Source organism: Natator depressus, chromosome 27 (genome assembly GCF_965152275.1).
Source record: "Natator depressus isolate rNatDep1 chromosome 27, rNatDep2.hap1, whole genome shotgun sequence".
Classification (NCBI taxonomy): Eukaryota; Metazoa; Chordata; order Testudines; family Cheloniidae; genus Natator; species Natator depressus.
In genome coordinates, this window is record NC_134260.1 from 14,156,936 (window position 1) to 14,169,651 (window position 12,716).

General features: G+C 57.4%; 2 protein-coding genes across 3 annotated transcripts; both read left to right on the forward strand.

The window, feature by feature from the left end:
• Positions 1–920: 920 nt before the first annotated feature.
• EIF1 (eukaryotic translation initiation factor 1) lies at positions 921–3,454 on the forward strand. The gene is made up of 4 exons (XM_074941037.1): positions 921–1,087; positions 1,467–1,630; positions 2,243–2,344; positions 2,743–3,454. Exons 1-4 carry the CDS (start codon positions 1,057–1,059, stop codon positions 2,785–2,787), a joined length of 342 nt encoding a protein of 113 aa, XP_074797138.1. The 5' UTR covers positions 921–1,056; the 3' UTR covers positions 2,788–3,454.
• Positions 3,455–8,519: 5,065 nt separating this feature from the next.
• LOC141978627 (gastrin/cholecystokinin-like peptide) lies at positions 8,520–12,598 on the forward strand. 2 transcript variants are annotated; one of them, XM_074940849.1, is made up of 3 exons: positions 8,520–8,638; positions 11,634–11,849; positions 12,353–12,598. In XM_074940849.1, the coding sequence occupies exons 1-3, from the start codon at positions 8,521–8,523 to the stop codon at positions 12,475–12,477; spliced, it is 459 nt and encodes a 152-aa protein (XP_074796950.1). In that variant the 5' UTR covers position 8,520; the 3' UTR covers positions 12,478–12,598. The 2 variants fall into 2 exon arrangements, with proteins under 2 accessions (XP_074796950.1, XP_074796951.1); XM_074940850.1 differs by lacking the exon at positions 8,520–8,638 and adding an exon at positions 10,349–10,421.
• Positions 12,599–12,716: the final 118 nt, after the last annotated feature.

The window sequence follows — 12,716 nt, forward strand, 5'->3', positions numbered from 1 at the left end:
CGCGGCGCGGCATGTCCCGGGCACGCCGGGGGGGGCACCACATGCCTCCAGTGGGGGGCCGCTGCGTCCAGACATGCCAAACCCGCCAAAAACACGCAGAAAGGGGGCTTGTTTTTGACTTAATTGGCTTGTGAGTTGCTCGTTGGCTAGTTCTTGGCTTGTAGCTTGTTGCTTCCTCTGTGTGATGGGCAGGGCCAGCGGAGCCAGGGGTGCAGAGCGGGCCCCCCCCAGCCCCAGACTGCAGGCCGGGGGGGGGGACTAGTCACCTGGGGGGCTGGGGGATCGGCTTGTTGTGAAAGGGGGGGGCTGACGGGGAAAGCCGAGGGGCTCCTTGACCGCGTGGAAGTTGGCAGCTGAGGCCGTGCCCTAGGGAACGGGGCTGGGGGGCGGGGGCAGGGCACTTCCCAGAGCTGCCGGGGGGGCGCACTAAGGGGGCCGGGGGGTCCCAGTTTGGGTTCATTCCTGGCTGTTTCCTCACACGAGGTTCCCGTTCACTCCTGGCGACTCCAGGCCCCTGCGGGCGGGGGGGCCTGGGGGGGCGATGGCGGGAGGGGGAGGGGCTCAGAGGGGCTAGGACGGAGAGGGTGGGGGAGGGGCCGGGGGTCGCTGCTGGGCTCGGGAAGGGAGACAAGGCCCCGGCTCCCCTCCCCCACCCTGCGGCCCTGTCCCACTAAGGCCACTCCCGCCCCATTGCGCATGCTCCACGGCGCACCCCCTCCCCCCCAACGCGCATGCGCCAAGCGCGTTCCCGGGCCCCAGTGCGCACGCGCCCGGCCCCACCCCTGCCAGTCAGGCCGTGGCTCCCCCTCCGTGCGCGGTGACGTTTCCCGCCCCAGGCCAATCGCAGCCCTCGCTTCCCGTGCGCGCTGGCGTCACAAGGGGCGGCTATATAAGCCGGCGGCGCCGGTCCCGCCCCCCTGACACGGTCTCGAGCCGCCACAGCGAGAGCATCACCCTCCCGAGAGAGACCCGCTCGAGCCGCTGCCGCCCTCGCCGCCCGGCCGCCGCCCGCCCGCTCCCGCCGCCGCCTGCACCGAGGGAAGGGAAGCGTATCGTATGTCCGCTATCCAGAACCTCCACTCCTTCGGTGAGGGGGCGGGGCCGGGGCGCGCGGGGGGGGCCGGGGGCCCGGTCGCTGGCGCTCGCGGGGGGTTGGGGGCGGGGCCTCGCGGTGGCGCAGTTTTTAGTCCCCGGATCGCTGCGTCAGCGGGGGGGCGGGCTCTGACGTGACCGACGCACCCGCCGCCCAATGGCGAGCGCTGTTTCGATGGCGTCGGTTGTTTTTTTTTTCGGGCGGGGCGGGGCAGGAGTGGCGCAATCCCCGGGGAAGGGCGGGGCCTGAGGGCTCCGCTTCTCTCCCCCGTCCTCTGATGTCACGGCCCCGTGACTCGCCGGTGACGTCACGAGCCCCTGCCCGCGCGCGCGGGGGGGGGGGGCAGCGGGGCTCACGCGCGCTCTCCCCCCAGACCCCTTTGCTGATGCAAGTAAGGGTGATGACTTGCTCCCCGGCGGCACTGAGGACTACATCCATATAAGGATCCAGCAGCGCAACGGCCGCAAGACCCTCACCACTGTCCAGGGCATCGCGGATGATTACGATAAGAAGAAACTGGTGAAGGCCTTCAAGAAGGTGGGGGCTGGCCCGGGGGGGGGCAGGCTCCTGTGGGGGCGGGGCAGTGGGTTTACTGGGCAGAGGGGGAGGCTCCCGTGGGGGGTAGTAGGGATTTAACTGGACGGGGGGGGTTCCCGCGGGGGGCGGGGGAGGTTTACTGGGCGGGGGGGAGGCTCCCGTGGGGGGTAGTAGGGGTTTAACTGGGCGGGGGGGAGGCTCCCGTGGGGGGTAGTAGGGGTTTAACTGGGCGGGGGGGGCTCCCGCGGGGGGGGGGTTTTAATGAGCAGTGGGGCGGAGGGCGGCTGCGGGGGGGGGGTGAAGCTGGAATGCTTCCGAACTAATGGGGGTCTTGAAAGTGCTTGGATGAGCTGACTGGCAGGGGCACATGAGGATGAAAACTGGCCTGTAGAGCTGCTGTTAAACTGAAGTCTCAAGCCTCTGAGGCTAATAGTTACAAAGCTTTGATATTAAAAAAAAAAAATCTAAGTTCCAGGAACTGGTCAAAGTCCATAGATTTCTTATGTTTCCATGTGGAAAGATGACCTTGTATGGTGTGTGCCTGCGTTATGGGACAGGCTGATATCTGGCCTGCGCTGCATTTTTGCCAAAATATGGTTTCTCTGCTCGTAGAAATTTGCTTGCAATGGTACTGTGATTGAACACCCTGAATATGGAGAAGTGATTCAGCTGCAAGGTGACCAGCGCAAGAACATATGCCAGTTCCTCATAGAGGTATGACGTTCCTTTCTAGAGTTTGTGCTCCAGCACTTAACAGATGGTATTCACTGTAACTTTATCAACCTTAGTATAATTTCTTTACAATTAAAGAGATACCTCCATTTGCTGTGGTTTAATGAGGTGTTAGTTTTGGATCTGATACTTCCTGATACCAAAAGGTGGAATAAGAATCAGAGTGTGGAGAGGTATTCAAGAAATTGCCTGCATTTTTCTCAAACTGTGTATTGCTTGTAATGTTCTTGCATTTCTAGGGACTCAGTCTAGTTCTTGATGTTGTAGCTTTGTGCTTCCTTGGTGACAGGAGCTTTGGAAATTTAGCCTGTATCTGAATGTCAGAGGTTCACCAGGTTAGTGTTCTGTAAGGCATGTTCATGTCTTTTTTTTCTTCACAGATTGGTTTGGCTAAAGACGACCAGCTGAAGGTCCATGGGTTTTAAGTGCCAGTGGGTCTCTGACGCTTTAAGTGAGAGGACTGCCTTGCGATGAGTAAAATCCCCTTCTGTCCCTTGTCATAAGTTTAAAGCCAGCTGGATTGTGTAATGTAACCATCTGAAGTCTGCTGTTTAGTCTGGACTATAGTGTAACTCAGCGATGTAATAAACTGGCAAGAGCCATGCTGTCTCGTCTTGCTGTCCCTCATTTAAACCGAGGTAAATCAGGCAGTGTCCAGCCTGAAGCTAAAAATAACCAGAAGTTTGTGTTAAGTCCAGGGACTCAAGTCTGTCCAGAGACTGTCTGAATCTCTCTTCAGTCCAGCTTCCTTTCCATTTAAATGGACTTTAATACTTGAGGTGCCTACTGTGGTCCTAAACGCATGAGGCACCAAACATGAGCTGTGACACTGAATGGGGAAATAGCATCCTGTAGGCAGGGCTTGCTTCTGGAAGTGTCGTGGTCTAGACACAAACTGACTGACCAAGAAGAGTAACTGAAGAAATCTGCCTTAGGAGATACCTGGAAGATTGGCTTCTCCAAGGCTGAATGTCTCGACCTCAGGCCAAGTCAGCTGTTGGTATCATTAAACCCAAAGATACAGGGTAGAGTGCTCAAAGGAAACATTACCTTGGGTTAAACTTTTGACAAGGGATCAATTTTTGGATCATTGTAGATAGAGCTGCAGAGCTTACATGTTACTAGTAACTGCTGCCCAATGCCCTGTGAAGCAACAGATTCTTCGTTTCAGTTTTAATGTTGTATGTAATGTATTTAAACCTTTATTTAAATAAAAATGGTTTTCAAAAACACCTGCCTGGTGGATTCAATTTCCTGTTTGAGCCAGAGGGTCTCTAGTTGCTGCTGTTCTAAGTTTGGGGCCATGTATACCTTATGCTAGTTGGCTAATTGGCTTGCTCTACTGGGGCTGAGGGTGGAAAATGACCTTTGAGAGATGTGACTTACCAAAGTCTAGGTGGCTTCCTTTGTTGCATCAGCCATTGATGTGCAAACATCTGGACAACCTTTCCTGATGAGTTGCTCGGATGGGATTTCTATGAAAAGTTAGTGAGCCCTGCTGTGGGCACTGCCTCAGCCCATACAGGATTGAGGGGGAGTTTCCTCCCCCCCCATTGCTTTACCTCACAATAGTTGAGTTGAAGGTCAGTAGTATATGCAGCTGCCTTTCTAAGTCAAAATGTGGCAGCCATGGTTGTAGTGTTGAATTGTTAGTGTGGACAGAGGCCTGAGTAGTTAATAGGCTGATTATGCAGTGTAACTGCAGCCATGTTGGTCCCTTTCCCAGACCTGAAGAGCCATGTGGCTTGAAAGCTCACCAACAGAAGTCAGACCAATAAAAGAGAATCACCCACCTTACGTTGTAAGCAGCAAAAATCTTGGGAGATGGTTAGTGGTGGCTTGTGGGTGTGTCTAATACAGATGTGCTCAGGAATGCAGCTTGAAGCTTCGTGGGAGCACAATGAGTTTTTAACTAGGGTGAGGCCCTTTTGCTTAGAGTGGGGGAAGAAGTGTTCCAGGGTTGGACATCTGCCAACACAGCGCAAAAGCTACACAGGATTTACCATGGTGGATCAGAACACTGCCAGGCTCCTGGCTCAGCCTGGCAGTTGCTTCACACCACCGAGGAGGGATGTTTAACCCCAAAGGGGAGAGAGAAAGATGGAGGTTGTGTTGGGGGTGGCACAGAGTCAGCTCTACTTACCTGGAACAGGTACAATCTAAGGCACAACTAGGAGCTGTCCACTTGTTGCCTGACTTTCTTGTTTAAATTACACCCATGTCTGACTGGCTTCCCTGAAACAGCCCTTTGATCTCAGACCTGTTTTCCAGTGGGGTGCTCTGCCTGCTTTACAAACCTCTCCTGAGAGACTTGGCTACAGTTACGCAAAGCAGCAGGGAATCTCTTACAAAAGCAGTGAGTTAGAACAATGACTTTCTGTTCCTAGGGGAATGACTGTAAAGGGTGTGTGCTTGGGCCAGGATTGAAATAGGGGCAGGAGATGTTCATAATTCATTTGGCTGAAGGGCTGGGATGGTCTTCACTCAGCTGCACCTGTGCACAAAATCACGGATGCAATAGCCACCTCTGTGCCCTGTGCTTTAATTGATGGAACAGAAGAAAAATATTTTCATGCTAAAGTGAACGGGTTGGGAGAGTTCAAAGTGGCAAGAACTAGTTTTAACACAGGGTAGCTCCTATGCAAATGAGCTTTTATGGGGTAAATTACTTATTTCTAGAGCACCTGTCATGCGACTGAGCATGGTGATTGCTCAGTCCTTGCCCCACTGACGTCTGGTAGCTTTACTTGTCCTTCCTTGTGAGCTCCTGGCAATGCAGAGAGCCTAGCAAGCACTGAGAGGCTAAAGGCCTCCTGGAGTCTGGGATAAGGACACTTAGTCAAGTTCAAGTAACTTTTTATGTATTAAAATATATCTAGCACCATCACCAGTGTTAAGCTGCAGCTGGGAGTTTGGTGGAATGATGAATATAGCCCTGGTTCCCCTTCCCTCTTTGAGCTCAGACAGTCACGTGTAGTCTGAAGGGAAGAGCTTGGTGTAAGCTCAGTAGCTTCTCACCAATGGAAGGTGGTCCAACAAAAGATATGATTTCTCTTGGACTAATGTGGTACAACAGTGCATATTTTAACCTTCCTCCGTTGGGGGCCCTGCTTGGGGGAGGAGGAGACCTGCCTAGTGGGGCTGTAAGGCTCTGTCTCCATTAGGTGTTTGATCCCTGCTAAGTACAAATGGTGGGTGCAGTTTTCCTGGGGTTGGGAAATGGGATGCACCATGTGGTGGAAACTTGACTGCACAAGTGTGAAATCAGGTCTCCCAGAGACATGTGTACCCCCCCAAATACAAGGTTTTCATGTGAGAGTAAGGTATGGCTGCTAGACATGAACATCAGGGAAATGGCTCACTGTTACTAATAACCTCTTCCAGGGAAAAACCACTGGGCTGGGGCCCTTGTTGACACTGCTTTCTGATCTATAAAGAAAGCATAGAAGGTCTTCGTTAAGGTCTTTTCACCTTTAGAAATTCAGGTCTTTCATGAGATGGAGAGAAGTGATCTTAAGCTTGACTGTTTAAAACTCTACCTCAGATCCTGGCTTCATTTAAGTCAATGGGACCAGGAATTCAATCAGTTTTAACCACTGATGAATTGACGACAAGAATAAAGTCCTTGTCGGAGATTTGATGGCTTTCCGTTAATGAGCAAACTCTCAATGAATGTCCCTGTGCTTTCTGAGAGTTGCCAGCAAACCAGAGGAGGACTGACTTGATATTTTAAAGTTAAAGAACCAATCAAGAAGGAAATATCTTTCCAGGCCTCCCACTAGTCATAAATATACAGAACATGCATCAGCCTGTTTTTAAATTATTTTAATTATTTCCAAACAAGCCCCTCGAGCCCCCTTCGGGGTTTTAAGGATTTGCTAGCCGTGCTGGCTGAAACGGACTTTTTCCCCCAGTGGACTCTACTCAGTGCTCATAAAAGCCTGTTCTCCTCACTGTGAAGCCCGAGCCATGATCCCTTCTGGCAATGCTGATCCTGATTCTTCTGCTGAGCTTCCCTGCTGCAAAAATCAGATACGTCAGTTAGGGCTTAGCTCCATGGGAAAGGGAGTCCAGTTATACCGGTATAATTAAACTGATAGAGATACACTGGTCTAACTCCCATGTAGACACTCTTACTCCTGTATAAGGGGCTTTCTGGGGGGGTTTCGTTTGAACCCTTTCCCAAGTGACAGCAAGTTTCCCCTTTAGACAAGGCCTTAGGCATGGGCTCCAGTACTGCTGTTCCAACACAAGAGGGAGCCACTTGCACACCAGAAGAGATGAACTCTGGGACTTGATTTTCATGTCCACTCTGATCCCCTACACCTGGGTCTGTGCTCTGTCAACCTGTCTGGGAAGAGGGACCAGGCTGGCTGCTTTTGCTACCGAGGGCCTCTGGGAACTCACCCAATGGGGACAGTGCAGGTGGCCAAATATTTACTTCCCTGCTGATGAACCAAGGGGAAATAAGTGTCACTCCTCAGATGCATCCAGTATCACAGGGACTTTCCAGCGATAATTGACAGAGGGTGACAGCAGCACTTGACTCAAGATCGGCGGAAAGGCTCATTTAGCCCAGATCAGCAGCATTAGGGGCCGCTAATTGCAGAACAATTTGTTTGTTGCCTGTAGGAAACGCTCCAGGGAGCAAGCCATCGATTGGGGCGAAGCATTAGCACTTGATACCTTCCCCGCCAGGCAGATCCTGTTTGCCCTGGGAGCCAAAAGGGAAGGATTTTGTTTAAAGAATGTTTGCGCTGCTCGGAGCCTGTTCTGAATGAGGCCACCTCCAGATGAGTTAGGGGGCAAGCTGTGAACCTCCCAGGATGCACCCAAGCCAGTGGCAGTATCCTTGGCCATTAGCTACCCAGCGATACCTGCGTTAGCTTGGCACGTCAGCGGGCTTTTCTTCCTGACCTTAGCTGTGGGTCAGCTCATATCTTAATGCACAGGCAGAGCCAGAGGCTGGGAGCCCATCTTCTGTTCCCGGGTCTTTGTCTCACCCTGGAAAAGACGCTTCATCTCCCTATGCTGTTCTGTGAGGATAATGATACTGCCCCACCTCAGAGGGGCCGGTGACATCTCTCGTCTTAGCCCGATCCCTTCTCACAGCACCTGGCTTTGGCTGCACCCAGCTGTGTGTCTAGCACCGCAGCCGGATCTGTCTCTAGTCTTCAGTTTAAATGAGCTCCAAATCCAGCTGCTGCGGACACGCTCGTTAGCAGTCCAGGTTAGTGTCATGCCTTGCAAACACCATGGAAATGGGGAAACTGCTCTGAGAATTGGTAACATACCAGGCCTGGGAGCAGAGCAGAGACGTGCACCAAGACAGATGCCCATTCAGAATATTGCCTCCCATGTCCTGAGTCTGCCTGAGCTTTTCTCCCTAATCCCCCCCAAGTTAACACCTCCCTGCCCCTCCACCCGATCCAATTGCCAAGCCTCTAATATCCGTGTGGGGAAGGACACAAGTTAATGCACGTGGGCAGCCCTGCCACCTGCGACCCCGTGGTCTGTAACTTCTCCAGAATCCCAGGCAAACCCTTGTCTCTTTGGCCAGGTCCCTTAAAAGCGGGGAGGAGGCCCTCAAACAGCGTAGCATCAATCGTGAGGGCTAAACAGGCAAAACCAGGCCACTATTTTCTTCCTCACGTGTGCTCCAGTGAGAGGCCCTGTCCCAGTGAAGTACCCCACTTAGGGCAGTGTGCGAACACAGCACGCGCCTTGAGGGGATGAGCCTGGAGCTGACGAGAGGCTGGAGGATTGCAAAGCAACAAGCCGCGCAGCCCTGGCCGTCAGGCTGGGAATGAGCCACGAGGCCTGGCACTTCCCTTAATGGCTCCTTCAGCCGCAGCTGGCATCTGGTGGTGGTGGGGGCTGAAGGATGCGTCTCCGCAGAGGACGGGGGAGGAATTCAGGCTAAACAACGGTTGTAGCAAAAAACAAAATCCCGCTCTGGTGGCGCAGCTGTGGGTGAAATCCTGCCCCCACCGACTTCAAAGGGGCTTTGTGCTGAGTGGCTCCAGGCTTGGCGAGTGAACGGCCCGCCCCCCACTCTCCAGCACTGCTTCCTTTGAGGGCTCAGCTTCTCCTTACACCCGCGCCAAATGAGCGGCAGGACCAGCAGCTGGCTGGAATCTTGCCCTGGTCCCTGACCCATGGGAGCAGCGAGTGCGCGGCAGACCAGGGTGGCCCAAAGGCCTGGGGGGGGGCCGTTCCTCGCCGTGGCGTGTGTGGCCATGGGGCGCCAGCGAGCAGCCGGATCGCTGGGCGCAGGTGAGCACGGGGCAGCTTTGCAAACCCCTGGCTGTGTCCTTTAGCGGGTTGTGTCAGGGCAGCTGGGCAGCAAGCGACTCCCTGCGTTTGGAGGCGGGTTCGTCCTGCATGTGAGCAGGGCGGGCACCTGGCAGGGCAGGCTTGGGAAGGGAGCTCCCCCCAGGTTTCATGCCTAGGCCACTGACTGGGCACAATGCAGGCCCAGCCGGCACCCCGTTGGTGTCCAGCGTGTGACATGGGGTGTGGCAATTGCAGGCATTTGTCTCATGGGGCCGGTGCCCACAGCCCACTGCCCCCACTTTCCCGGCAGCCTCCGCAGAGAGGTGGAGGAGGGATGGGGTCCCAGAGGCTGCGCTCACTCCAGAACCAGAGGGAGGAAGGGAGCTGGGGAAACTGACACACGTCACACGCTGGCGGCGCACACTGGGGCCCTTTCCCCCCCCACCACCACCCTCTGCCCCCCCCCCCCCCCCCGCCCACCGCTGCTCCCTTGGTGATTAAGTGCACGGGAGGCGGCGGTGCACTGACCGGTGGGTGCTCTGCGGTTAGTGGGCTCCTAGCACCCACCTGGGAGCAGCTCCAGGGGCTTCGCTCCGCGTCGATTCTCTAAACAGTCGCGTGGCTGTAAGTGTGTGGCTCACCCATTGATTGCCAGAGTCAACAGGCCCCCGGCTGCCTTGAGTCCTTAAAAACGACCATTTGAAAAGGTCGCTAGGGAATTAAAAGCCCATCTAGGGCTGAGCCCACCACCCCATCAGCTCCCAAAGGATGCGCTGCGTCACAGGGTGCCCCGCCCTGCAGGCTCCTTGCCAGCTGCCCTGTGTGGGGCTGGGCTGACGGAGGGGCTCTGATGTGGGAGTTTCATGCCCAGCGTGGACTGAAATCACCGGGGGCAGGTGGGTTTGTCACGCTAGAAAACACTTTCCTAGTGGCATCCTGCTCGGCACCCTAGTGCTCGCTAGCCCCCCCCCCATGGTACGTTCACGCCGGCAGGAACCATTACTGGAGCCCCCGGACAACACACCAGGTTGGGGAAGGGGGGGGGCGGGGCTGCAGTCACAAACCCACTTTGTTGTTCCCAGGCAGCCAAGTGGCCAGGGACACATGTGAGAGCCACCCCCGCCCCCCCCAATGCTCGAGGGTCACTTGCTTCTATTCCCGCCCTAATGGCGCTTGACATAAACCCCCCTCTTTGTGGGCCCAGGTGCACATGCCAGGAAGCAGCCAGCCTGCCACAGGGCACAGGAAACTAAACGCTGCCTTGGGTGTGCACAGCCGCACTGCCTTGGGGCCCGAGCCAGGCTGACGCGAGCTTGGGGAGGGCGGGGGGCAGGCAGGGGTTTGCACAAGGGTTCTGGTCCAATGCCTGCTCCCCACCCCTTACCCACTGCTCCCCACAGTGCCCGGTGGGTGGGGGCTTCGCCTCGCCAGCTCTGGGACACGCCACACACGTGAGCCATGGTGCCCTGTTTTGCCGAGCGGTGGCTGGAGCTCAGTGGCCGCGGAAGCGCTACCTGGCTGGGGTTGGCCACGAGCCAGCGCATGGCAATGCCCCCTTCCCCACGCAGCGTGGCACATGGCCTGTGACGCCCTCTGCACAGCCAGAGGGGGGGGCGGGGTTGGGGAGTCCAAAGGCGGGGCTTCCACCCATGGGGGTGGAGCCTAGCCCCCTGCACCACCTTTAAAAAGCAGGGGCTTGGCCCCTGACACGACAGAGGCGAAAAATCTACCCAGAGGTGACACCTGATTCCTTCGTCTGCTTGCTGCCGCCCGACTCCAGCAGGTGAGAGCGTTCGGGCGCCCAGTGCACGCTTTGGGGGGGGGGGTGCCAGTGATGGGGGGGTGGGTCTCACGGCCTTGGGGTGCTCGTGCTGCTGGGCGCCTTTGTGCCGCACGCTGCCTCTCGGGTCTCCTTTAGCTCCCGGTCCACGTGTGCTGTCCTGCTTCCCCACCCCAGCTACTTGTGTCACTGGCAACTGGCCAGTACCCTAGGTCTCTGGCTGGTTCAAGGCAGGTGCAAAATCCTGCTGATGGGGCAAAGGGAGGTGCTGAGCTCCCCCCCCCCCCCGACCCCATATGCCAGCTTGCCAGGGGCTGGCTGCTTAGCCCACAACCTGGCAACTGGCCCGTGCCTTGGTGAGGGTGAAAACGGACCAGGCATAAGCCTTTAGCTGCAAAGGCAGAGATGGGCCAGGCCTGGCAGCTCGTTCCCCAGGGACCAGGGCACGCTTGGCCCCTGCAGGGCCCCTCTCGTGTGCTGGGGCTCCCAGCTCCTCCCTACGGCTGGCCACAGCCTGCTGGCCAGCTCCTCCCTCTGCTGCAGCCTACAGTTGCCTCGAGCTCCCTTTGCCTGGTGCTGCCCCGGCCCTGGCTTGGTGTGAGCTGGTCAGCTGCGGGCACCAACTCCCCCCGGTGCTAGTCTGTGAAGTGGGCTGGGACGGCGGCACAGACCCAGTGGGACTGCACGTGTCACTCCTCACACCATGGCATCTGGGCTTGCTCTGAAAGCTCCTGGCACTGATTGGGGGGGCCCTGCCCTGACTCTGCCTGGATCAGCCAGGGAGGGGCTCTATGCCTGGGGCAAACTCACCCCCACTCTGCCCATCAGGAGTGCCTGATACCCTGCTGTATTTGACCCACATATCACCAAGTGTGTGCCTCACTGGGAGGGGAGGGGGGGGGGCCTCTGTCTGCCCTGGCCGGGGGGAGCAGGTTATGGGGCCGTCTTAGGGCATTGCCAACTGTGAGGCACAAAGCGCAGGCCGGGGACGAGCTTTGGGCTGGGCCCAAAGTGGCAGCACCCCCCAGCCCAGCCACCTGTGGGCACCCTGCCCTGGGTCCTGAAGCAAGAGCTGAGCGTGCCCTCAGCTGGGCAACCTGACCCGGGCTGGTGAGCCCCAGCCCTGCACCCACCCCTGACCGCTCTCGGGGAGGCTGCTGCGTCACGACACTGTCCCAGCACCAGCCCCCAGCAGCCCCGTCTCCTCCCTTGCAGCCATGAAGGTGGAGGTGTGCCTGCTGCTCGCCATCCTTGCGACCCCCGGCCTCGCCAGGCCGGACGCCCGCCAGCTGGGCAGCGCGCCGGGCCCTGAGGAGCTGGCACGGAGCAGCAGCGGGACTGACCCTGGCCCTGTCCGGAGAGACTTGCTCGGGGCCCTGTCTCAGGACCAGAAGCACCTCATGGCCAAATTCCTGCCCCACATCTATGCAGGTAGGAGCTGCAGTGGGGCCGGGGCCGGGGCCGGGGCCAGGCACATGCCAATCCTGGCCCTTAAAGCCCTTTTGTAATTGCATGCCTGACCCTCTCCTCCTCCTGGCTGTTAAACCCTCTTGTATCGCTCGCCCCGTCCAGCCCACACACAGGGGCCCCTGGAGCCTCCACTGCTGGGCAGCCACCTCTGGGGTGGGACACGGCTGCTATTCACACACCCTGTGATAGTTTAGGGCAGGATATGGAGGATTCCACCCCACTGCAGGGAGGAGGCAGGTTGGCTGCCCCACCCCGATGCTGCTGGGCTGCGGTTCAGCTCAGGAGAGCATTGCCCACACTTGGCCATCACCTCACTGCTGTCTTCAGGTCACCGGGGGGCTAAACAGCTGACGGGGTTGCCCCTGCCAGGCCCCCCCCAGGGCACTTTAGTGCAGGTTAAGGGGTGAAGCCAGCTGGCTCTGGGCAGGGGGGTTAACCGGGGTCTCTGTTCCCACTCCCGGCAGAGCTGGCAAACCGGGAGGGCCATTGGTACGAGAACAATGCCCTGGGCCCCCTGCACGACCGCGATTATCCCGGCTGGATGGACTTCGGGCGCAGGAGCCTGCCCGCTTCCAACGAGGCCGCCTAGAGGAGCAGCAGCCTAGGCGGCCTGGCTCCGCCCTGCCAGAGGGGGCGGGGCCAACACAGCAGGCTCCGCCCTGTTACAGAGTTTTAAGCATCTCGCACTTGCTCTTGTTTTCAAAACCTTTGGCTGCTGCTCCCCAATAAAATCTGCTCCGTGTAGCCCCTGCGGTGTCTGTTCTCGCGCACGATTAGGCCACAGCAGGACACCTGGGTTCTGCCGCCTGCCATGTCCCCTCCCAGGGC

Coding starts and splice junctions, on each gene's coding strand:
- EIF1 (XM_074941037.1), top strand. CDS start 1,057: ATGTCCGCTATCCAGAACCTCCACTCCTTCG. Junction 1,088..1,466: donor CCAGAACCTCCACTCCTTCG/GTGAGGGGGCGG, acceptor CTCTCCCCCCAG/ACCCCTTTGCTGATGCAAGT. Junction 2,345..2,742: donor TATGCCAGTTCCTCATAGAG/GTATGACGTTCC, acceptor TTTTCTTCACAG/ATTGGTTTGGCTAAAGACGA.
- LOC141978627 (XM_074940849.1), top strand. CDS start 8,521: ATGGGAGCAGCGAGTGCGCGGCAGACCAGGGTGGCCCAAAGGCCTGGG. Junction 8,639..11,633: donor AGCCGGATCGCTGGGCGCAG/GTGAGCACGGGG, acceptor CCTCCCTTGCAG/CCATGAAGGTGGAGGTGTGC. Junction 11,850..12,352: donor CCTGCCCCACATCTATGCAG/GTAGGAGCTGCA, acceptor CACTCCCGGCAG/AGCTGGCAAACCGGGAGGGC.